The following is a 26,960-nucleotide window of genomic DNA, read 5'->3' on the forward strand; positions in this document are numbered from 1 at the left end:
CAGGGAAAAAAGGGAAAGGAGAAAGCCAAGCTTGTATGAAAGGGAGGTTACCAGCACACACCTGTGCATGCTTTTTGTATAAAATTCATAAAGCAGCTATTTCAGAAAAGATATCATTGCTTCACTAAACTGTTACATAATTATTCCTCCTTGTTTTGATAGCCAGTTATAACTGCAACAAACATTCACACCTTACCCTTCTCACAGTGTCTCTTCTACACATGGGCAGCCAAGGAAGTCAAAGCCAAAGTAAATATGTTCAAGGCAGTTTTATCAGGGGTATTACACAGCATTTCAAAAGAGGCTGATAAAAGCAACAACGATTCTCTTCCATGGTCCTTCTCAAGCTGCATTCTAATAGCAAAAAGGGAACTTCAAAATCTGCTGCTCGATTTGAATTCATTTTGGCTCTCCTGCACAGAAAGCCTGGTCAGGCACCAGTGGTGGTACCCGCTGGCATCTCTTCTGTCATCTTTAGTGTAGGGCAATGCTGGGTCCAACAGCATGTGTGTGTAATTTGGCACAGCTCCAAAGGAGGTGAGCCAGCTCATGCCTCTGCACAACTTGTGTACACACCAGCCCAAACAACACATTAAGCCTTAATCCTCTCTGGGGTAGGACTTAGATTTATTGTTTCTGTACCTCACTGGAGAATTGTTCCATCAAAGGACTCTAGCCAAACCTGTGACATGGTGACATCCTCCAGGTGATGTCCAGGGTCAGGCTCTTCAAAGGGCCATTGATTCCTCTACACAAAATGACACACCTCAGTCACCTGCCCTTAGATAGAAGAGGTGGAGGGTATTGCCTTTTTCTACCAGAATACAGAGGAGGATGTTAACAAGACAAAACATGGTACTACCTGGTGCTGAAAATGCTTGTCCAAGATCTTCAAGTGGTAACTCAAGGTGTAAAGTTTTCTATTCATCCACAGGGACAACACAGTATAAGGAACCTTTGTTTTGTACCAAGCAGTATAACATGGACTTTGGCTTAATTCCCCTGTTTGTAAGCATTACAATGACAGCAATAACATACTCTGACAATTTGGACATGTGTGTGCATGCCTGTATATATGCTCTAGCTCCACAAATTAGCAAGAAGGATAATCTGGGACCATAAGCAACTTAGTTCTGATCTAACAAAACAAACATCACACCTGCCTAACTGAAAAGAACTCCCCAAACACAAGCTGGAAGTTTTAGTTATGCACATCCTTAACGAATTTGTTATACTGACTTGTATTATACAAATCTGACAGTTCCCCAGAGAACAAGACTGCCTACTAGGTTTTGGGTGGAACATAATCCTGCTGGATTATGCCTTGCACTGCTCTGCCCCAATACACACCCAACTTTCTCCAAAGCAAAAGGCACATATGTACATTTCTGCACATGTGATTTTAAAAGCTGTTGGTGATATAGAACTCCTTGATTAAGGCAATATTAAAAGGAAAGAACATTCTACCCATGGAACTAACTTTGTGAGAGACTCGTGGTGGACTGAGAAAGAGCATGAATCTGTGAAGCTGCTTCATGTGAAGTGCTCTCTATGTGCAACTGAGGTCAAGGCCTACAAAATTGTGATGACAAAAGCTGACACTGGCATTCCAAACAGTACTTGCATAAATTTTCACAGTTTCATTTGGAAAATAAGGTGATGTCTCAGAAATAGCATGCAAGACTGACCTGAGCAAATTGGATCTAATTTAGAAATCAATGAGTTTTTCCAGAGTAACCTATATGGGTTTCCACTGATGTTTGTTGAGACCCCTAAAGGGACTGTCCACATTTTCTAGCACTGGATTTGTGCTTTTTGGACAATTCACTATTATTTTTAGGTTTACACATTTTTCCAAAAAGAACATCAGCTTTAATTGATTGTAAGTGCAAGCAGAGTCTGGTTAGGTGTCAGTGATGATATTATGATTCTCAGGAGCAGAATGAAACACCAGGAGATGGTTAGAGACCAAACTCCTTAAAGCAAGAACGATAGCTCAGAGTGTTGCCTTCACTCCTTCCCTAGCAGTTGAGAGTAATATACTGCTCAGACTGGAATGTCCTTTGAAATGCTGTGGGAATTGACACAAGCCACCTGGGCTGCACACAGCACAGATGGCTGGAGAGGCTGAGAACATTTGGCTTTGGGTAGGGAGGGGTCATCCCCCAAGATGGGAAGCAAAGCCATTTGAAAGGGGATAAGGCACTGAGCAAACTAAGGAAGTGCTGAGCAGAAGACTGGTGCAGCAGCCATGCCTAACGACCCAGATTTGGGAAGTGGACCAAGCCAGGGTATGCTACAGGCTAATCAATGAGTAATGACTTATGTAAAAACATTTGTGTTCAGATGGTCTTTAATCATTGAATGATCTTCAGAAATAGTTTCTTGCCCAAATTATGAATAGATATTAATTATAACAACACCTTATATTATAATTATTGTGTGATTTTCATTCCAGTGGATCCGTAGGCGTTTTATAGCATATGCATAATTCATTTTTGCTTACCTGAGGGCTGAACACAACACTTAATATAGAAGGAACTATATTAGCTATTAATATAAAGGTGATCAGACCTTTTATCTCATTCCTCACCACTTCTCTAGCTTCTTAACCTCTGTTGCAATCACTGCCTGGTGGCAGAAGTGGGGATGAAAAGGGGAATTGCAATGGGGAATATAAGGGAAAAGAACAAGCTCTTGTTATCAAAGCCAATCACAGTGTCTCTGACAGTGACCACAGCAGCATTAACTAAATAAAAGTTAAAATGCATGCATCGTTTAGAAGATAATTATATGAATGCAAAGTTAATGTGTGATTTCTATACTAAAATTATACTTCAAAGAATGTTTGCGATGATGCTTTTGATATAACCATCTGCATCTTTGATACAGGCCCCTGGGAATTCAGGGTAACTGTTTCAAATTACATTAATGTAATTCTGATTGCTCTGAACCCACTACAAATATAGGCAGGAAATCCTGAGTATGTTTTTGTAAGCATATTTGTATGATTTTGGCTATAGTGAGAGCAACAATACAACCCTTCTGACAGCAAATAGTCATTCAGCATGTCAAAAAGACAGCAACAAGATTAAGATTATGCTTTTTGAAATTAAGGTCCAACCTGATGACCCAAGTCATGCACAACAGCAGTTATAATATTACACTACAATTTTTTCCCCATCAGAAATCACCCATAATATTGAACAGTTAATCCTTCTGCTTGGACAAAAGTATTATCTAGGAACTGACAGGCAAGCAAGCATTAAAAGGAAGCATTTTGCCTTTGAGGTGTGAACAACTCTGTCTGTAAATAATTCCAACTTCAATACTCACTATTATGCTTGAAGATTTTAATAGTAGCACCTGAAAGCCTTGCACCAAGAACGAGAGAAGTGTGGTTCAACTCATCACTTAAAATGAGGCAGCCCTGTGGAGAAGGAGCACAATAAGCATCTGCATGAACTGAGGGGCTCCTGACACATGTGCACGTCTGTGTCAGTGCACACGTGTGTCTATGATACAGCATTGCACCAGTTTACCTCTAAGTATTAAACACAAACTGGATTTTCTGTGGAATCAGATTCTGAGGTATTCCCAGGCAGTGAAAAACCCTAGCAGAGACTGACTGCTTTGTAGTAAAATCAAGGGATGTTGCTTCCTCTGTAACCTGTCCACAGTCTATTTTGTGTTGCAAGGAAAACTCAGTCACCACCCCAGCTATAAAGATTGCACAACAGTAATGTAAGGAGGAGTCATACTGAGGCTGATGGACACCAGCACTCTGTGCTGCAGAGATGAGATCAGGATAGATCAATGCCCCATAAATACCACCTCTAGTAGGGTGTGAGTGGGGCCTAGGCACCAGGCAGAGTCTTTCTCTGGTACATGCATACACAGTCCATCTCTAGTATATTTTTCATTAATTAACTGAGTTGAAAACTCATTTTCTGTTTAGAAACTGAAATAGAAATGCAGCAGAAATAACTTTGTAGATCATATTAACAGGAGCCAGGATTCACAGCTGAAATTCAAGCTGGAACCCTAATTTAGCTCTGCTCTTCATTATACATCTTGTGCTGTGGTTTCATTACCCAAAGAGCAATACAACATTAAGGAAATACTTCTTTTGGAAACATTGATTATGTCTAGGTTGAGAGAGACACCTAAATCCACCTAAAGACTGGTATACAGAACTAACAGTAGGAGTATATGCACCTTGACAAGAAAATACAGCTGCTAGGCTCAATAACAGAGGAAAAATTAGGAATACATCTCTCCAACATAAGGCAATTACATAATATCTGTAATATACATAATACATTATAATACTATATATTAACATATATAAAATGGCTATACACTTTAAAATACATATAGTAATATCTTTATTTGTGCCACTTACATCTTATCATATCACACCTCTTAGAGCAGCCTGAGTCTCCATGTGAGATCAGCTGAGTAAGGGAAAATAAGTGAGAGAGAAGTATCTTATGCTGTTAAATATGTCTGCAATTTCATATATTTACCTTTATTAATTCTCTGTATCTGTTCCCTTTGAAATTGCTGGACAACTTCTCCAGCAGTGTTGCAGATTCAATTCATGCTCTGGGCAGCTGGAGCAACTGTCCCTGCCCAAGCCTTGTGTGCATGTATTTTAGAAATCTCTTGCAAAAGCTAGATTCATCTTCAGCAGTGAGTGAAGAAGAAACTTCACTTCTACATCAGTGCTTCAGAAGAAGTCTTGATTACACACCATGCATTGAGTTCATTCCATCTTCAACAAGAAGGAAATACTGTTTCACACCTGCATGATCTAAAGATGAGCTACCCACTTTCCCAGCTAACAGCACAGTGTATCTGCTTCTTATGTCAGGAGCTGTGATTGACAGGATGATGGATTTTCACACCTTTGTGTTGGGTACCCCAAACTGGAGATGAAGTCTCTTCAACACCAAATAAGAACCCAGCTTTTGTCATATGGTCACGACTTTAGATTTGCAATTGCTGCCAGCTTTCTTTGTGGGGCTGGATGGAGATCTGTTCATCAGGAACGCCAAACACTGTTCTTCATCTTTTCAGAAAGTGGTGTAAAAAACACCCTAATGAGAATCTTTCACTACAGGCAGTTGGGCAATATCTCTGCAAATAGCCAAAATACTTCATATCCCACAGCACCTGACACATGGGATACAACTCTGCTTATGTTTTAGGGAGAAACAACTTCATTTAGAGAAGCTAAACAACTGTACCACTCATCCTTAAATAGATGTTAGGTATTTGTGATGCCAACACCCTGAGCTAGAAAAAGTGATGAAGGAGCATACTTAAGGTCACCAGGTCATTAGTCTTACAACTTATGCATTCCTGGTATCAAGCTTTGTTCCTCAGTCAAGTCTTTCCACTTACTGTGTGCCCAGAACACTGCAATGGTTGTTAAAACAATTAATAAACAGTTGTTCTCTGTGTTCCTTAAGGAAGTACTCACCTTTCCAACAAGGGCAGGAATATTCATTGAGTTAGTTGCAAAGCCCATGCCAAACACCATGGCATCTTCCACACCAAGGAACTTGGCCACAAGTTTCTCTAGTTCTACATGTTTGTCTAGGGTGCCTGCAGAAGTAAGCACAGGGCATCTTAAATCTCATTACACTGGAAATTATTAATTCTAATGACATAAAATATACAAAAGAACAGGCTAGAAGTGTGTCATTAAGCTGTGTGACACTAAGTTATAATGAAGTTTTTCCATTTTTATGTTGTGCGTGTGGGACAATACAAGAAGAAGCAGCAAGGATGCAAACCAGCTGCAAGTAATATTAACAAATACTCCTGCTGTTAAGGTATCAAAAACATTGCTTTAGGAAAAAGCCTCCATTTTCCATAACAACAACTTCTAACAGTTTATTCTGAAGAGTATTTTTTTTTTCTTTTTCTCCCCTTGCAATGACAACAAAAATAATTCTCTTTTGTAGGAAATCTAGAGCAAATATTTTAGGTATTCCTGCGTTCTCTCTGGATGTGAAAGCAAAACCTGATGACAAGAGAAGTCTTCAGTTTTTTTCTTGGGTGCCTATGCATGTGTACAAAATCCTTAATTATGATTTCATATGGATAGACAAACAAAAATGTTCTCCATCTTTGTCTGCTTTGGAAGGTAAAAGCTATGTCACTCTCCATAATCAGTGATAACTCTCCTCTTTCCTGCCTCTCAACAGTCAAACATAAATGATAAAACACCAGATATCTTCCTGTGTCGTGTATTATTTAGCTAATATTAGAGCCTGAAGTCTCCAAACAAATGAAGTGCTCCAGCTATCCAACAAAAGAATATTTTTCCCATCCAACTCACAATGGAGGCTGACAAATTGAAAAGGCAACAAATGAGAGAGTGGTGTTAAGAGACTGAGTTAATAACTAACGTTGAACAGCAATGAATCATCTTAACTTGCCAGCTCTCTAGGCTTTGGTTGCCTGGCTGTGCATTGCAGGTACCAGGACAGAAGGAATTCCTATAGGATGATCTGTGGGGAAGAAAAGAGAGTGGCCTGTGGATTCTGACAGTATTTCTCCTATGAATAAGGCTGTAAGCTGGGAACAGAAGGAAAAAGTTAGGAAAGTGAATATTTCACCTCACTTGCGCTGGACAGATTGAAGTCACAATAATGTAGGAAAAGTGAATTACAGTTGATGGGAAGAAGAAATCTGTGTTCACTGTGATGGACAAAGAGCAGATGAATGGAGAAAGGCAGAAGCTTGGCTAGAGTGTCTCGACAAGTATTGTGAGTCAGGAAGATGATCTTACCTTCACCATGGAGGAAAGCTAATTTAAAAATACCCATCAAATAAAACTGGTGGTGGTACAACTTCAGCAGCAGCAGCACTAACTCAGCTGGTTACAATGAGGTAGTGCTCTCATTATTTTTTCTTGTTAAGGTAAAAATGGCATTCACTTGGAAACAGTGAGAAAAATATCCTGTAGGCAGGTAATTCTCCAATAGCCAGGGAGATAAGGAGCAAGGATCACGTGGCTTCTGGAGAACCCTGGATTACATGGACAGTAAAGCACAGCAGTGCCATGACTTTGCACAGAACCTGCCTGGGTTTTGCCAGACTGGGACCAACTCTGACAGAGCTTCAAGAGCATCTCTGCAGTTGTTGTATCACCCCAAGCTGGGTCGTCTCTGGCTCTGATAAATCAAGTAATGTGGCACAAAATCTGGCTTTCTGGTGGAGGTGGGCCAACTCTGAGTGAAGTTCTTTGAGGATGGCTGCTTTTTTAGGATATGTGCTGGGTCTGCACACAGCTACTGCTTGGTAGCCAAGATTCATGAAATACTAAACCACATAGTGTTGCAGAGCTGAGATGTGTGTGAGAACCTATGTCTTAACTTGGAAGCCAAATAAGTCTCAGGGTGTGTTTCTATAGTTTGTTCCATATTTTTTGCATTTTAGGCCCAGTTAGTTTCAGCCTGGTTACAGCACTCACGGATGGCTGAGGGTTCCAGCATGGGCAGCTCCCCCAGTGTTCCTGTAGGTGTTATTTTGTTGCTTGAGGCTTATCAGCACAGAGAGAAAAGATGAAATCTGCAACGGAAGCTTGAAACCAGCCGGGCTATAGTCACAGCTTTAATTAGAAGGAGCTTTGTGAAAGCACACACAAGAAACAACCCACATGTGCTTTGCAAGGCAGGCAGTTTGAGGCATGAGAAAATTGTCCTTGACTCTTCCAGGGGCAAATCTGACACTACCGGGGTGGAGTTAAATTGCTTTGGGGGGTTGCATCATGTGTTTTCTGTTTGTAAAAAACAGAAAGAAGAAAATCTTGACTCACTACAGGTTACTCTGTTCAAGCATCTGTTAGGTGAACCTGAAAGGACCTATTTGTATTGATTTTGTGATGGTGAAGAACGAGACATTCTGAAAGTGACTGATTCCTGCTTGCTAAGCCTAACAGTGAATGCAGATAATATTGTTTGCTGTTATTGCTTACAAATCCTGGAATACAAATTGGAATCAATGAGGGTTTGGTTTGCAAAACCAAAACCTGAATGACAACGAAATGAGCCCTAGTATTGAATTATCTTAATGATGATGGCAATACTGTAGGTGGTAGGTATGAGGTGTTGCAGAAGCAGTACTCTACACAGCAGTACTGACAGTGGGAGGTTCAGGACAGCCATGTATGTTGCATGGATCTGATGGAGCATATCAGCTTGCATTTTCCCAGTTTTAGAGTGAAATGGATATTTATTTAATAAATTATGGATTTATTCAATCATATTAAAACATATCCCCAGTATGGGTCAGTCAGTCCTTGGACACCATATAAACTGCACCAATCATATCACTTCTCTCTGTCAGAGGAAACAAGGGGTTAGATATGCTCTGCTGGGATGGGGCTGGTCCAATAGCCTTCCCAGCTGGTTACACCAACCACCCCAACAAGCATAAACAGCACTACCAGACAGATGCAAATTTGTTCCAAAGGAACTTGCACTGCCACAAGCTGCTACATCTCAAGCTACCGAAGACAGGCAGTAATTACACCAGTCTTCATTAAATTCAACCTTAGCAGTGTCAAGTCAGGTTATCATGGCCCTTAAAATGTCTTGTCTTGTACTGGATTCAGTCCAGCATTATGATCTGAAGAATAAAAAATTATATATAGTAGATATATTTTGAATAATACACTGTATATACAGATACCTTCTACGCTTGTCCTAGACACAGACACTAGAATTTGTCCCCATACTCTACCTGCTATGATTTTTATGCTAATTACAGCTTGATTTGACCTGAGAAACAAGGATACAACTCAGTAATATATGCCATTGTACTAGGAAAGATTTAAGACAAAAAGGAAGAGAGAAAGCTACCTGCCTCTTTAAGAGACAAACTGGAATATTTTCTTTCGAAAGTTACTCCTCACTGCTGTGTGCAACAGAATACAGCATGTGTTATGGTGTTTTAAGGTCATATAAGTGTTCATCCTGGTTAATTTCCTTCCTAGTAGCTGGTGGAGTGCTGCATCTTGGATTTAGTGTGAGAATGATGTTGGTGACACACTGATGGCTAAGTTGTTGCTAAGCAGTGTTCACCCTAAGTCAAGGCCTCTTCAGAGTCTCCTACTGCTCTGCCAGGAGAGGCTGGGAGTGCACGGGGAGCTGGGAGAGGACACAGCAAGGACAGCTGACCCAAAGGAGCCAAAGGGGCATTCCATACCATAGGACATCATGCCCAGTATATAAACTGGGGGTAGCTGGCCAGGGCACAACCCAGCTCAGGAACTGGCCAGACGTCGGTCAGTGGGTGGTGACCAACTGTACTGTGCATCACTTGATTTGTGTATTCTGTTATTATTATAATAGTTATTTCTCCTCTCTGCTCTGTCCTGTTAAACTGTCTTTATCTCAAACCATAAGTTTTACTTTCTGAGTAAAAAGAAGGGGAGCAGTGAGGGGGAAGTGCGCGAGTGCCTGCGCGGTGCTTAATTGCTGGCTGGCATTAAACTACCACGCTGGTATGGAAAGTGAAATCAAAGATCTTATCAAAAGTGGCCTTTCACAATGTTAGCCACCTCCACAGGTTTCCACACTTTTCAAAGCAAATCCTGTCCTTTTCAAAATCTGATGACCCAGTTCCCTCCATTAGCTTGCCATTGCACTGTGGGGACACGGAACAACATGAAGGATGTTGTGCTTGGGCACAATTTCATAGGCTTCATCATGCTCTGGGGTTGAAAGTCACTGTCCATCTACTAGACAGTTAAAGCTTGAAAATGCACCTCCCATGATCCACCCAGTTCAGGTGGCTTATGCCACTGGTCAGTCTGCCCAGTACAGTCTTTCAGGCTCTTGGGTGACCTGACATGTACTGGTTAAACTGCCACCACTGGGAGCAGTATCCCTGAAGAGAATTTTTCATTTGGAATTCTGAAACCCAGAGAAGACAGGAAAATACCTGCTCACTTCAAGTTAAACAAAAGCTGGAGGATTCAACTGATATAAACAAGTTATTGAAAGAAAAAGAACATATTCTCATAAAAGCCAGTTCCACATCTGAGCAGCACCTGGGAATGCTATGGATCACTGATGTGACTCACAGGTGAACAGGAACCATTACTCTGTGAAAATGACAGTTTGTCAGAGGTATCCTTAGGAGGGCAGGGAGCAGAACAGAACACCTGAACTTCCCTGCCACGCTTGTAACTTAAGGTCATAAGCTCACTTGGGTAAGATATTTGTCAGAAGTGAGACAAATAATATTACTGAAGCACACAGACTGGGTGAGTTATTACTTGAAGGGTGAAGAAGCAGAAGACACAGAAAGTGCATTATTCACACCATTCTACAAGAGTGCACGATGCAGGTGGTATCACTGTCCTACAAAGCCCACTACAAGAGCAAAGCCTAAACTTGTAGAATGTTACGTACTGGCAAAAGAGAGGGAGAAAAACACCCAGTAATATAATGTAGCTGCCCCATTTAACCTTCCATATGCATAAAAGAGCTCCAAAAGGAGTGGGTTTTGAGGAAGCACTTAAAAAAAAGGAAATGCTCAAGTTTCTTAATGTTACTACCAGCTGATAGGGCTGTCATACCATAAAGATGCTGCCAGTGTCATAGGTATAATAATGTACCCGTGTAACTTACTGATTCTCAGAGAAGAGTAGATTCATTTTAACAAAACTTTGTTTAATTTAGGTCCTCCTGTTTTGTTTATTTTTTTCCTTTATAAAAACACAAGGCTAAAATTTACAGTCAACATCCAACCTCTTCATGTTACAGCCTGGGTGGTAGTTTCTTGAGTGTCTAAATAATTGCACATACATAGATAATATTATATATTTGAGATATTTTCCATTTTAAGAAGGTCACACAAGCCTTCGGTTCCACCTGTCAGAAGATGGACTGTCCAGAGCTTAATCATGCTTTCCAAAGCAGACTTTTGCAATAGTGAAATACCAGGGGCAAACTTGACCCTTTGATCAGAAGTTGGATCAGTTATTTATGAGAGGGTAGGCACAACAAGGAAAATGTTAGTAGGAGATAATAAAGAAGGAAAGTTCCTCTTGTGAGGTCTTTCCTAATTTATAAAATACCCTATCAGAAAGTAACCAAGATCATGAAATATATATATATATAAAATCTAAATCTCACGTATGTGGCTGTATTTTTCCTGAAGCTCCTACTTGGAAACTGTGCTTTACATGAACTTCAGTTCTTCATCTCTTTCTCCTAACTGAAAAACAAACAATTTCTGTGTTTCTATAGTACCAAGTTTAAAACAAGCCCTGCAGCTAATTAAAGCTTTGAAGTGGTATCAGAGAAAGAATGGCCAAATAACTTTACTTTCTTGAAATGCTGCTAATAATTCATATCGGACCTTAAAACCTAATGGAAGGAAGCAAAGGGGATGGTGCTACATTTGTAGTTTAAATCTTGGCCCACGTTGTCAGATCTGCTTTTTAGAAATCAGATCACAATCAAATAGAAAAAAATCCTCAAAAAAAACAAACAAAGCCCAACAACTGCATGCAAGCCAGGCGTCAAAAGGTGATTTCCTAAGCATGCCCTCCAGAATGAATCACCCTACAAGTGTTCTGTGCAGGCTCCATCTTGTCTTTTGGTCAAAGACATAATCACAGGAGAAGGATTTCAAAAGACAGGAATCCTGCTTGGCTGCTTAAATAGCACTAATGATAGATTTGCTCCTGTTACTCACATATATCATCTCCATAAGAATAATGGTGAGCTAGATAAATAGAACACTGCAACTCCCAGCTGCTCATGTGACAGCCCTGTCACCACTGTGGTGCTAAGCCCAGGAGCATTCAGGGTGTGATAACCTGCCTTATATTTTGAAAAAGTGCAACATTACTGATTTTATTATCATCTGCAATCAGGAAACGGTGTCAAACAACCATTTGCAAATTTCTGCCTTAATAAACTTATATTAGGTTGCTTAGAAAAGGCTGACTATAAACATGACAGGATGGGCTCAGACAAAACGGCTCGTGAGCCTGCCTCCAAAAGTAAACAACTTCCACTCTAGCCATTAAAATACATTGATTTGCATGGGAAAAAGGACTTCACATTCAAGCTGTCATTCTTTTCACTACATAGAGGGAATATATACTAGCTCAAATTTATTTAGATTCCTATTTGTTAGCATTTTTATTAAGCCAAAAAATAACACTTTTGAGGGAAAACTTAAGATAAATGAAACATACATCCCATTGTTTATTCCTGGAAAACAAAACTTCCTGTTTTTTCATGTCCTAGTGAATTTCTTGCTTAACAATGAACTAGCCAAATAGCTAAATAAAAGACTTCTGCACCTGCAGGAGAGACTGCTGCTGAGAAAAGCTGTTTTAATTGAAATGACACTCACGGTCAGTTTTGCCAGATATGACTGGTACAGCTCTCTCTGTATTCTCTGTTGACACCTCGCACAGTTAATGCAGCATCTTTCCCTCTGGCTTCAGCAAATTTAGCCTTGCCCTTCTCAGATGTGCTGGGAATGCTCTTACTGTTCTAGGTGAATGGTTCTGTTGTTCCCCCTAGCCTGTCCCTCTCACCAAGAGGGTCCTCATTCTATATCTCCAGTTGCTCCAAAATTTTCTGAAGGATCTTATTTATGCTTAACTTTTTTCTGCCAAGGTCCTTCAGGGACTACTTCAATCCCATGCACCACACAGAACTGAAAAGGCTTTTATCTCTAAGCAGACCATGATATCAGCATTTCTTGCCTTCTGCCTACTATCTGCAGACAACCACTTTCACACATTCACCCAGGCTACTGCTCTTAGGAGACATGCCCCAAGCATATGTGCAACTCCTTCTTGTTGATCTCTTTCACAGTGTCTTCCTTTGATGGCTTTTTAGTCTCAGTGTCCTCAGAAACACTGAACACAGCCAGGTCACTCCTTCATTACTTCCTTATATACTACCTCTATCATAAATGTTGCTCAGCTTTATAAAATATATTACGTTCCTAATTCAAGCCAAATTTGTACAATGATTTGCTAGTCCACAGGTCCAGTACTATGATTGCAAAGCAATGGCCTTAGGCATGCAAGTAAAAATATAAATATTACACAACTAATTACATAAAATAATGCTAAACAGTTAGCATTAGATGCACAGCACCACACAAAACATCCTTTTTGCCCATAATCCTTCATCTGGGAGTGGTCTTGTATCAATGACTGGGAAGAATGAAAGCAGGACAAACTTATATATTACTATCCCTGCTTCTAACTGGTTTCATCATAAGGACACCCTGAATCAGAGAATAGCTTTGGTATTTCCAGTAACTATCCATGATGTCTCCTCTGCATGGGGCCAGTGTCCCCTCAAATGCAAGGATGTGTCAAAGGTTTAGCATCTGCAGCCTTCTTTGCAACGAGTTCCTTGGGTCTGCCAGCCTTCAGTGTGAAGAGCTGCCTCCTGTATTTAGGTGGAAACCTCCTATCAGCTTCATAGATCTGTAGATCTTGTAGGGGAGGAGACAACAAAAAGCCAACCCTGACCACTCTTCCACACCACACAGGATTTTGAAGAATTCTGCAGTTTTCCCCTTTAGGCTCTCTTTGAGCCAGATGACAGGAATTTCTGACAGCTGAAGACAGCCAGCTCAATAGTTCTTCATCCAGAAGCTGTTTGAGGCCTTTGGTGATCCTTGTTGCCCCTCTCTGACACTTTCCAGTTCTGATAAATGGTTCTGACCAGAACTGCAGAGAGTACTGAAGAGGACAGCAAACCACAGATTTAGGTTCTGTTGTTGGCTTTCTGTTCACTTCCTAATAATTTCTAGTATTTGATTTGCTTTCTGATCACTGAACAATAAGCTAGTGCTTTCATGGAACTACCACTTATAACCCCAAGATCTTGCTCCTAAAGGTCTTAAAAAAAAGGAAACTATTTTTCTTTCAGATTTGAAGTCCCACAAAAGCCTCAGGAATGTGTCTTATTTTGACATTGTTATACTAAGAACGTGATTTATTATTATTATAATTTAAAAAGAGCATGGAATTAAAAATGGAATGAAAAAGCTTAAATCTTTTTATGGAGGACAAATCTAGGAAGACCAGCCACTGTTTTTATCTGTCTCCTACACCTTTGTGCTTCAACAGGAATATCTGTTCAAGTGGCATGTGCATTATTTTAGAGAAAACATGAGCAGGGCTTCACAGTTCTTAATGAAGTTAATTTCTGAACTATGTTTATACACAGCCTTAATTTACTTTTCTTGGAATGTAGAATAACTGTTTTACATCTAGCAAGGTTTAGCTTCACTAAGTTTCCTTAATAAAACACAGTTTTGTGAAGATAACCCCCCCACGTTAAAATGTCTGTATTAACTTATTCTGAGAGCAAACTGCCTCCAACAACATTCTGATATGACAACATTTTATACCCACCCCACAGTCTACACAGTTGCAAGAGGAGGACTTCAGGCAGAAGACCACAAAGGACAGTTTTGCCATCAAGTATTCTTTCAAACATTGCTCACATTCATTTTTTTTGTTTCTTCTTTGCTTTCCCCTCTGAAATTTTCTCAAAGTAGTGGAATAATCTTTCTCAAAAAGATCACTCCACTGCTAGAGGGAGACCTTGGTAAAACCCTGAACATGGCACACACTTACGTGCCCATTAACAGAACAGTACATTTAAAGTCAATTACCTTGAAATTATAAATATATTCAAGTGCTGTCTTGGGTTAGGACCCCACAGGCAATTTATAGCCTTGACTCCTACAGCTCACTTCATTTTTACTTCAAGCCATTTTAGCTCAGTGACACAATAACAAAAAAAGTTTTGAAATACTATCTGCCCAAGAGAAAACATTATTCTGTTCTATTTTTCTAAGATGAATATAGCAATTTATAATTAAAAAACACAAGTCTTTTCATATAGACCCTTCCCTAACTCTCTCTTGAAAGGATATGGGTATATCTAACTTGGATAGTATTTTTCAAACCTGATCAACAGAACCAAAAAAGAGCTGAAGCAGAGGGGTAAGGAAAGAGGTAAAAGGGAAATAAAAGGGGAGTATCCACAATACTAATAAGCAACTAATTCCTTTAGGTAGTTTCAGTACTTACAGGGGCCTCTAAGAAAGATGGAGATAATCTTTTTAGGAGAGCCTGTTGTGACAGGACAATGGGTGGTGGTTTTAAACTAAAAGAGGGAAGATTTAGACTGGAGATAAGCAAGGAATTTTTTACAATCAGGGTGGTGAAACACCAGAACAGGTTGCCCAGAGAGGTGGTAGATGCCCCATTCCCAGAAATGTTCATGGTCAGATTGGATGGGGCTCTGAACAACCTGATCTAGTTGAAGATGTCCCTGCCCACTGAAGGGGGATTGGACTGGATGATCTTTAATGTCCCTTCCAACCCAAACCATTCTATGACTCTATACACTTGTTGGCAGTAGACAGGCTCTAACAGAGCCAGGGCCAGTGAAGTAACCACTGCTCAGAATTGTTCTGAGGAGCAACCTCTCCCCACTGACTTCAGAAGCACAGGCTCTGTTAGCTGCTATGACTGCTCATTTGCACCATCTAAGCTGGATCTTAACACCCTGATTTCCTGTTTTATTAAGCTCTGATCCCCAAGCAGCTCCCTGGAATTCACTCTCTAAAGGATGGATAGTGACAAGACTTGTACCATTTTGTTTATTTGTAGTAGCCCTTTCTTGCATTGGGAGTAGTCTGAATGAAGTTCACAGGACTATTTGTTGTGAAAGCTGTTAGAATGAATCTAAAACTTTGTGCAATCTGTCAAGATAACTTTGAGTACTGCACAGGTGTTCAGATGAAGAGAAGATCCTGGAAATCTGTATACACTAGCTCTCAAAACAGACTAGATTAAGTTAACTATTAAGATTTTTAATATTTGAAGAAAGAACTATTTTCATAAGGTTTCTTTTTGAGAGTAAGTCAAAGTTATGCAAGTCTTCCAAAATTCCACAAAAGAACGAGGAACATCAGGAATATTCTTTGACATCCTGAAAACAATTTGAGATGTTCTCAGATAAAATAGAATCCAAGAGAAAAAGACAACGAGAAATGTTCCTTCAATACCTTAGATGACTAGTAATGGTGACCAATTTCAAGCAAACAATTCAGGTTAAACAATATATTGCAGTCACCAGATGGGTCACCTACAAAAGGAAAGTAGGGTCAATCTGTAAACCCCCCCGAGTAGTGTCACTGATCTATTTATTATTGGCAAATCAAACTATGATGACAAGATAAGAAGCAGATGACAAGGTTTGCATTACTTTTTGTCTGGAACTAAGACTTTAAATAAAAAAACCAAATTAAATACAACTTTTTTTTTCCATAAGATTTCTGGAGGAAAGGAGTTTACTTTGTGTGATAGAAATGAAACATTTTTCATGTTGCTGGATAATAAAAGATTTCTCATGCTGGGAAGTTGGGAAGTTAACCTGATTTTTTTTTTTTCCTCTTTTCACAGCTCCAAAGAAAGGTAGAGCCTGAAGAGAACCATACCCTTGCATTTCTATGGCTAGAAATTGTTATTTTTTTTCTGAAATGTAGGCTATTTGCACCATTAGGAATGCAAGGCTTTGTGTAAAAACATACCATGGTAAAAACTCTATAGACAAATATTTTTAGAAATGCATTACACATTTTTACAATGTATTTTACAAATACACAGTTGTAAAAATATGCAATATACATGCAACCTACAAACAAAAAAAAGCAAACAAATCAAAGAACATGTAAACCAAAACAGTCAGGTGGAGCCTTTCTGAGTTTATTACTTAGAGGTACACTAGAAACTTCTATGTTGTGCCTGTTAACGTTTCATAAATCATTACAATATATTCTTAGAACATGGGAATAAAACAGTTATGTAAAAGCTCAGTTTACTAACCAGAACACTCAGTATGTGGTAATTGATATAAATCTGTGATGCAATTACATTTACCTTAGAACGATTCTTGAAGTCTCAATGTTTATTTTAATTCTTAAAAAAAAAAAAAAGCCTGTTACTTCCATCACTGAAAATTCCAGGCCACTGTATAACACATTTGGTTTTGCTTCCCCAAAATGGAGTAACATTTTTCCTTCAAGAAAAAATCCTTATGTGATAGTGAATAAAGCAGCATCACTTTTAGTAGTGAAACAACCAATTATTGATGTGACTAAAATTCTCTAAGGAACCCATTCCTTCAAGATATAAGTGAGAAAAAGCACATAGAGAAACCTTGGTGGCCATCGAGCTGTTTACTCACCCATTTCCTGTCTGGTACTGCAGATTCCTGTCCCATATTTTTGTAACTCTATGGTCACAGTTTTCAATGCATTAACATCCGTTTCTGCAAAGCCGAGGTAGTTATAAGAACCCATATTGATTACATTCTTGATAGTCCTTCCTGTAAACCTATAATTAGAGCAAATTTTAAAGAATAGTGCAACTTACCCTCTAACTCCAAACAAAAAAAAGAAAAAAACCCAAAATTTTCCCATTGAATTTTGTTCCACTGTCAAATTCCTGTTCGTGAATTTTTTATCTTCATACTTTAACATCCTAAAAGTTTTTCCAGCCTATTTTCCTGACTATATACTGCATCCTGCTCAGAATGTCTTCCAGATTCCAAGCTGTAGATGGCAATATAGTGGTAATAGGTGAAACGGTGCCTTTATGGATGTAAATAAAGCAAGCAAGCTAGGCTTTTATAGAGAGATCGACTTACAAACACCACTTTGCCTGGAAAACTGTCAACAGCCTCCAGAATGTCATGAGTATTCAAACACACAGAGAGAAATTAAACAGGAGGAAAATGGTGTGAGAAACACCATGATACATTCTCAATAAGCTGAATTACAGTCAACCTGCACATTGCCTATGTGGTGAATTTCTATCTCTGCTTAATTCTCCAACAGTTGCGATACACTGAAATCTTTGAGCTGTGAACTGCTTAAAGCTCACTACCAAAGACTCACTATGTAAGTAAGAAGCCACATTTATGCAATGCAAGAAATTATGATTTAAATCTTAACGAAGGGATACAACAATTTTCATTGCAATATTCTGACTAAAGGTTTGTTAGAAATGAAATGTAAGGAGTCACGTGCTGACATGGCTGAAGAAACCCCACTTGTGATAGAGTTCAGTCCATTCCATACTGCATTTCCAAACAACGTTCAGAAGTAAGGGGACAGATTCTCAGCATGGTACTAATTTCAGAAAAAGAAAAAAAAATGCTGATGTTTATTAGTCAAGGATATTTGGGAATTTATATTTGGCTGTGGGGGGCTCGATGTAACTTGCTGCACTTTGCAGATGTATCAGGAGCGTTCTTATGAAGCCGACAGCTGTGGAGTGTGAGCTGACTCACCTAAATGTCCAGTTGTAATCATCTGTGACACGTTCCATGAGGTCAAACTGCGGCCCCGGGACACTGCAAATTGGACGATTCCAGTTATCCCGTATTCTCAGATAGAGGTTTCGGGTGTAAAAGTTCTCAAAATCTTGATAAAGTGGCACAAAATCCTGGTTTGAAAACATGCACAGGGTTATGTTGCTAGGAAAATGTGTCTGTACCCAAGTCATCCCCATTAAAAAGGAGAAACTGATTTATTAGTAAATGAAGAGTTATAATAGCCACAAGTTCCTATGTCACAAACAACTCCAAATCAGCAAATATCTTACTTTAATGCCCTTAAAATACAGTGTTGGCTTTTTTAGGGGGTTTTCTTTCTTTTTTTTTTCTTTTCCAAATGGTCAACAAGTTGGTCTAATTCGCCTGCCCAGTATTTGGAAAGTTGGAAACTGAAAACTCATGATTCCTCCACTTAGAGAAACCAAATGCTTCAATTTGTGGAGCAGATTGCAAAACTAGGATAAACAAGTCATTATGTTTCCTGAAATGCTGGATACATGAGACTAAAGCCAGTCCAATGTAATTGATCTGGGCATTATTGGCCTAGACTGGACATGCAAACAGCCAGTTACAACAGCTAGTTTGGTTGATGATTAATTTTTATCTATGGATTTTACTTTGAAATTAAATTAAAAGAAAGGTATGGAACCTAAACAAGGTTTTATACGAAACAGCAATATAGTCATATTAGACACTGGATACAATAAATTAGTAAATTAACATGTTGTGTGGTTACATAAGTGGGAGACTGGAGAATTAAATGGACACACGTAATCCATGGTGGATGAGAAAAGGATTTAATTGGTATACCCGGGATCAAAATAGCTCAATAAATGGCCAGATTCTGAAGTGAGTTGAAAAGGATATTCCATGAGAATGCTGATAAAAAGAGACTGCACCGTGACATTTCATTAAGTAGTGCATGCATCCTTGAGAAGCCAAAACAGGAAATTATTTCGGGAATTTCTTTTGTAAAAGAAACAATAACATTATTCACATTTTTTCTCCAGTTGCCAAGTGATGTTGTAAATGATGGCTCAAACTACACAGAGAAGGAGGAGCCACAAAAAACCCAAAACAAAGTTAGAAGGCAATCGGGCTTGCTGAGGTGCAAGTTTCACTTAGAACTATGGGTGATGAAAAATTTTCTAAGTCAGGAATAGCAAGAATTGAGGCTATATTCACTTTTAGCTGAGACAATGATTCCTGAGTGCTCTGTGATCAGCAGTTCAGCAAACACAGGTCCATAATTACAAAGATGTCAGCACTGCCTATCACTGTGAATGATAAATTATGACAGCAAGATGGGACAAAGAAAAATTTGGGTTTAAGAGCTTGGAGAGATATATTTGACAATAAGGCATTTCTGAGTTTTCTTTTTCTGTGGATTGACCTAATACACTGAGATTCTACTTTGTTTAGGGTATTCTGATACTCAGGACAAGCTGAATATCTCTCTGGGTAAAAATTGTTATTTTAAATATGAATATAGGTACATATTCATACACGTGTTTAATTATACTACAGTGTATGCCATTCCTCTCATCCCTATGCAGTGTTCTCCTCCAAGATGAAAGCCTTCTTACTTTGGGTATGTTATTGCACATAACTTGCAAGCAGGGGAAAACTCAGCTATGGATATGTAATGTCTTTTTCATACATACTTTTTGTTCTTCTCTCTCTGCAGCAATGTTACGTTTTTCTAGTCCCCAGGCTCTCATAAAATCTCGCAGGTAGCCAAATATTGTTCCCACTCCAAAACCCAGGAAAGTAAGAACAGCAACATACATTGGTGCCTGTTCAAAGTGCTCAATAAATGTTTTTTTGTAGAGAGTTCCATTTGATACGCCATTCTTCTGAAAATACAGAACAGAAGCTTGTGATTAATACATTTCAACTTATCCCAGTGCAAACCTTAGGCCTTGGGGCAAATCTGTTTCTCTAACACACCACAAATTAGGAGACACATTTAGACCTTCACACTGTATCATCTAATGCTACTATACCTGAAGAGGGGGACCTATAACACTGACCACTAAAAGTGTCTTCCATTTTTCTCCCCTCTCCACCAAAGTCCTCAGCTGCAGATCTCTTTGACACCACTCCCTTGTCTATTTTGAAACACGTGAAACTTATGAAAGATTGGCAATATATTATTGTGTAATTGGACAATTATTTCAAAAGTGATTAAATGGAAACCACAATACTCTGTTCTTGCAAGACAGAGCTATAGAAAGGGAAGGGCAGAATTAAAAACTCACACCGCACCTGATTCTGCTTCTGGAAGTCTTGTGTAACCCATTGCAGCAACTAACCTATATACAACAAATCCTGTCTAAAATAGGGCACCTTGATCATGATGTTCTTCAGATCTGAGGAAGAACTGAAAAGAGCTATGATCCCAGCTTTCTGTTTCTGTACTGATTTTGCAAATGCTTTTAACCATATTTTCAGTTACTTCATCGATATTTGTACAGATAGTTAAGAAAAAAAATACCAAACAAAAACCCCAAACAAGAACAGTAGAGACACACAGACCCCCTCGTTGTTGGAATTAGTGACCCGATTGTAAGCAACTTCTAGAAATTTACAACCACGTGTGGACAAAATACTGTGTCTTCAAAATATTCTAAAACTTCAGTTTTCCAATTAAAGTAGCTAAGTTTTTCATCTGCAATCTTCTCAGACCAACTTATTCAGTAAGCTTATCAGATTATTCTTTGGAAGAGAATTAATTCCCTTATTTCTGCAAAATATGATGGCATTTAAAATTACTGCCTAGTAACAGGCAACCTGCCAATTCAAAACCAAAATGTAATCCAGAAAATTAATGTCCTCAGTTAAAAAGAAAAAAAAAGTCAAAGAACAAATGACAAATATTTGAGCATATTATAAAGCAAGACAATCAACATATGAAGAAATGCCATTAATACAATGCTGCCTGTGGGATGGATGAATTAAAAAAGTAGGTTATCCATCCATGTAATACAGCAAGCTGTGACAGCAGAGTCATATTTAGAAAACTGCAAATTGACTGTGCTTGTCAGACAGAGTATTGATCTTTGTAAAAGTTTTCTTAGGAGAGAGGAAAAAAAAAAAAAAAGGTGTGGGGCAGAATATAGGTAGAATATAAAGATTATGAAGAAAACCCAAAAAGGAAAAAAAGAAAAAAAGGCTGGTAGGGCTGACGAGAAAGACATTTAGAGTTTGGGAAGACTTGTTGCCCTGTAAGGGAGAAGGAATGCAGGGCTGGTTCTTACCGTGTGAGGGTAGACCTTTGAAGCAGTGCTACACATGCACTCCTAGCTTAGGCTAATTACTCTTTTAGTCTTTTAGGACAACCTATTTATCATGAAAAACATTTTATGAGAGTGAGTTAAATACATAGCTGTCATATTTCAAAGGAGCTACAACAGCTGTGTGCACACAGCAACAAGATAAAGTATTTCATCAAGGCTTAAGCTCAGTCCTATTGCTCTACATTTGCCATGAGCATACTTAAGGTCACGGATGGCAATTCAGTCAATGTTGTAGCTTGTCAAGCTGGGATCATGTGATAATGCACCTGAGCCCAAAGGAGAGAATTAGCGTGATGATTCTGTTTATCAATTTTATTAAGAAACACTTTTTTATTGTCTATCTTACTGGTGAAGGACCAGGGAAACTCATATCAGACTCCCCCAGTGCAAAACTTTTTCCACAATAAGACTCACCTCTTGTAGAACTCACATTTAAGCTGCTGCTGCTGCTTTATGTAGTCAGTATGACATATATATTCAAACATGTAACCACCATCACCTACTACTCTTAATACAAGCAGGTAGTAGTAAACAGTGTCAATGGTAGTGAAGTACTAAGAATGTGGAGTTAGTCTATGATCCGTATTCTCCAGTCTATTGAAGTATCTTGAAAACTAAGAGTCTTCAAACAGCCTAAGGTTAGTACAGGGCTGTGAGAACAAATTAAAACAACAACAACACAACAACAAAAAATCCCAAACAACCAAACAAAACCACCACCACCACCAAACAACAACAACCACCACAAAATCAAACCAACGGTGTCATCATGTCTAAAAACTAAAGTGAGGAAAAAAAGCACATCATCTATCTCTAGAGTCCCACAAAAAAACCCCAGAGGAAGTCTCAGGATTGGAATAACCAAAGCAAGTGGATTTACTGCTTCTGGAGAGCAGTAATGTGGCTGCTTTTGTGCTACACTTCCAAGTCAAGCATTGGGGTACAGGTGACTGACTGAACATCATGAGGAAGTTCAATACTTTCAGCCAACCTGAACGGTCAGTGGATGAATGCTTAACTACCATTTTGCATTACATTACTGTTGACTTTTTGCATGTTATTTTAAAGTTCTATTTGAGAAGAAAGAGTTGGAATTGGAGATTGCATTTAAAACATCTAGACAGTGAAGACAGGTGTAATTTAGCTGTTGCTGGCACCAAAATCAAGTACAGTAGATCTCCTACAAATGTCTGAAATGATTCTGAGATCACTAGTTACACACCGGGTGCTCTGCTGAATTGTACCCTTACAAGAGTATTAATATCTGTAATAACAGCTGTAGTAGACAATTTCTAGCTCCACAACTTAACTGTAGAAATTTTCAGTATTTCTTAGTATATTCTCCCAACTTCCAGCTTTGAGATTTCATGAGTCTGAGGCTGTATTACCACACTGAACAGTCATCAGGGGATAACTATGAATTTGCTTATCATTTTTGAATGTACAAATACTGTGGAAATAAGTTGTGAATTTTGACAATTGATTTAATCTGTTAAAAAAGTATTACCTTTCTTGGTTATAAAATTGCCTGATAATTTCATTTGACAATTTACTTTTCATTGTCTGTTCAGCTTTCCCACTCCACCAATTACACAACTGAATTTTCTGTACTTAAATGACTTTTGCCTCTCTGCTTCTCTCTTCCCAAGCTGAAGAATCTTATTCTATTTAACTCTAGTGTCTTTGTCCTTACACAGAGTTAAAAACTACAAAAAGAAAAAAAAAAAAAATCTGTTCTAATGCTCAACTTTCCCTTCACTCCGCAGAGTTCAAGTAATACCTTTTTGAGATGCAGAGGAAGAGAACTAAAAGTGCATACAACACTTGAGGGCACAGTGTACATCTGCAAATGATGCTTTGTCTTGTTTTCTGTTGCTTTTTAAAAGATTGCTAATATTCTATTTCCCTTCTTGCCACAGTTCACAGTTTCAGAAATATGTCTTATGATTACAGTAGATACTGCCTTGGTTGCAATAAATACCAAATTTAGAGCACGCTGCTGTTTGTGCATTCTTAGGATCATTTCCCCTTCCAATTACTTCATTGTTTTTCATCTAGTGACGTACAATTTTGAATAGAGTTTTATCAGCATTACACTACCCATGAGAACTTTCTGCAATGGCTGATGTCCAGAGCTGATTTTTCACTACCCTGAAGAACCTGGTATTGTTGACATATGTCACCTATTTCTCCTCCTCTCCTTTTTCCAGACCATGAAAATGTGAGAGTGCAGGCCCAGGAAAAGAACCCTGGGGAACTCCATTCCCTGCATCACCCTGGTCACCTTTTCAAAAATCATATTTGTAACCCCCAGTTTCTCTGGCAAAAAGGCCAACTTCAGCAGCAGCCCAGAGTTACTCACCAATTTTATGTTTGGCTTCCTTGAAAAATCTTGAGTAAATACCATTTGTGATATGCTAATCCACATTTTATTGGCTTGTTTTTAAAATTCTGCTGGCATTCCACATCAAAATAGTTTCTCAGCAGCCTGCCACAGACTAAGTGTGCTTTCCAGGCGTAAATGCAGGAATCTACTAATGGAATGTAAAGACACCCAACGCAGAGAGGCGACAGAGGAAATTCAAAACGAATGGGTGCTTTGCCAGGGAGTTTGGCAAATCTAGGATTTCATTGGCTTCTCAGAAACCAAAAGCATAATGATGATATGCAACTTCTATGTGTTGAGTCTCTGCTTAGCTTATTAGATCATGCTGTCTTGTAATCTCTTGATACCAAAGGCCACACTGGCAGCTCAGCCTTGTAACTCTGTAGCACATAGTTAGAGATACCCAAGTCAATAGATTTGGCAGAGTCCTTAAACCACAGCTGCAAATCAGTTTCCAGTAAGACAATCCCAGTAAAAGAATTCCTGGGCAAGACTTTGATGCCAAGGGAGTCGACAGGAGTAATGCCAATGCAGTAAAGTCATCTTTAAGTGCAACACATCTTAGATCCTCATATTCTGTAGTTACCCAAAGTATTTTGCAACTCTCTTCAATTAAAGAATCCCCTTCTAAACACCCTCAGTTTTTAAAATAGAGAGATTAACAGCAACAACAAATCTAACACTGCTGTTAGAATAGGCATCAGTATAAAATGCTGAATGGACATAAAATGTTAATCAAAATAGCTTCCTCTAATAATAATGCCAATTAATCTTTAAGTCTATTAAGCACACTCCTGGCCACACTGTTATATAAGGAATAACTACAAAACATGATATTTGCATTAGAAAAGAAAAATAAAAGGTTGCTATGCAATAGCATGAATAATATTTTAAATCTTTGTTCATACTATCCTTAAAATGAGGAGAGAATCAAAGAATGGTTTGGGTTGGAAGGGACTGTAAAGATCATCTATAGTTCAACCCCCCCTGCCATGGGCAGGGACACCTCCCACTAGATCAGGTTGCTCAAAGCCCCATCCAACCTGGTCTTGAACTCATCCAGTGATGGAGCTTATACTGGCCTAAGTTAGGAGTAAACCTGTGTGAGTGGAGATGTGTTAAGGAAACTGGGACCTAGGAACCCAAGTTTTTATGCAAATCCACTCTGTAGAAACAACATGAAGTCCAAAGAAATGCAAAAATCCCAAACTGCTTTTTGAAACCCCCCTTAATTAAATATTTTTTTAGCTATTATGGCGACTTCCAATAGAGCAGAAGTAGGTGGAAACAGCTATATCCTTGAAATAAAATATAGGCAGAATAATAATATCTTCGTTTTTAAACTTAAGTTTCTTACTAGGAATAAAATCCAATCCAGAGTGGGTGAAACTTTATTTTACTCTCCCTCATTTTAAGAAGAGCCTCTCATCTGTTTCTGGATCAGATTTCATCATGTTGTTGCATACAACCTAATAAAAAAACAATGTATGTTGATTGATCTTCATAAAGCTTCCAAGACAGATACATATGTGAAGAGAGGTAGGTGTTGAAAACTGTAAACCAAGTGATAGACACTTTTGCTCAATATCTGCCACACTTCAAGATAACCTTGAACCCTAGAGGCAACAGAGAGTGCATTGCTACAGGTAAAAACTGACAGGAGAACAGAGGGATAATCAGTGATGCAACATCTGATTGCTTGCAGACGATTTGGTTCCAAACAGATGTTTCCTCCCTAACATTAGAAAAAAAACATCTGGGACAAGAACCTAAATGTAGGTGATTTTAGATGTCCTGGGATGTGTGAGACAGCCACATATGGCTGACAGGACCTATAGAGCTCTGTGTGCTGGAGCAGAAGGTGAAGATGGGGTACTACAGGGTTCCATTTTAGTTGTGAGAAGAGTGTGGTCTGGCTGAATCCTCCTCAGAGCCTGTAGTTGGATAGTCACAGTTCAAAGTGCCTGATGTCCAATTCTATCCCCTATGGGTCATTGTCACCAGAAAGCTGGGTCTCAAAGAATAAAGCTGTCAAGTTCTATGCAAACCCACTAGCTTGTCTTCCATAATTATTATGTTTTCCCAAAGTCACCACACCTAGGCATCCATTAGACACTGGGGGATTCTTAATGATTGCATGGAGTCCCCAGGAGAAAGAAAAAGGAAATTGAAACAATGAAAATCAGAAGCTTCCAATAATGACACAAACTGTGATTACTTCACAAATCTCTTCAGTTACTGGCAATGATATCTTTTACTTCAAATATGTGGTTTCTTTTCTGTTACAAAACATTTCAGATCTTACAGGCTCAAGTTTCTAAAATGTAAACCAAAAATGGTTACATGGGGAATTCATAGCTTATTGAACTTTACAGACAAGTCTTAAATTAAAAATAATTGTGAAACTTCTGACTGGAAGGTGCTAATTGAAAGTTACAGTCCCTTGCAATGTGACAAAGCCACAAGACAGTAAAATCTTCACAGTCGAACCAAGCCAAAAAACCCCACAGTAGTCCTCATTACTGGGTTTCTGAAGTATCTTTGTTTAGACTAATTATTGATTTTTGCTGAAGTTTCAAGAAAAAATATATACCTGGTAGTAAAAAAATCGATAAGGACTAAGAGTAACATTTCAAAGACTGTCCAGAAGGTTAATAAAATATAGGACACCTTCAGAATAATTTAGGAATCCATGTGCTATTGAACTCGCCAGAGATTTAGAATTTCACAGCTCAGGAACTCTGAAATTTTTCTCCCTGTAAACAGTATTAACTGCTGTTTGTTCTGCTCTGCTGCTTAAACTTTGTATGAAGGCTGGGTCCTTCCACCATACTTTTCACAAGCACC

The 26,960-nt window shown here is 38.8% G+C and overlaps 1 protein-coding gene across 1 annotated transcript in view; it reads right to left on the reverse strand.

The window, feature by feature from the left end:
• Nucleotides 1-3,336: 3,336 nt before the first annotated feature.
• LOC103780822 (serine palmitoyltransferase 3-like) overlaps nt 3,337-26,960 on the reverse strand; it is a gene marked incomplete at its 3' end in the record, with an annotated part of 48,724 nt that continues 25,100 nt past the window's right edge. Inside the window, exons 2-6 of the mRNA XM_008948514.1 lie at nt 20,093-20,284; nt 18,384-18,538; nt 17,277-17,425; nt 5,489-5,613; nt 3,337-3,430 (exon numbers count right to left, since the gene is read on the reverse strand). Coding sequence (XP_008946762.1) covers nt 3,337-3,430; nt 5,489-5,613; nt 17,277-17,425; nt 18,384-18,538; nt 20,093-20,284 — 715 coding nt within the window. The remainder of the gene's footprint in view (nt 3,431-5,488; nt 5,614-17,276; nt 17,426-18,383; nt 18,539-20,092; nt 20,285-26,960) is intronic.

The sequence above is a fragment of the Merops nubicus genome, unplaced genomic scaffold (assembly GCF_000691845.1).
Source record: "Merops nubicus isolate BGI_N331 unplaced genomic scaffold, ASM69184v1 scaffold3971, whole genome shotgun sequence".
Lineage (NCBI taxonomy): Eukaryota > Metazoa > Chordata > Aves > Coraciiformes > Meropidae > Merops > Merops nubicus.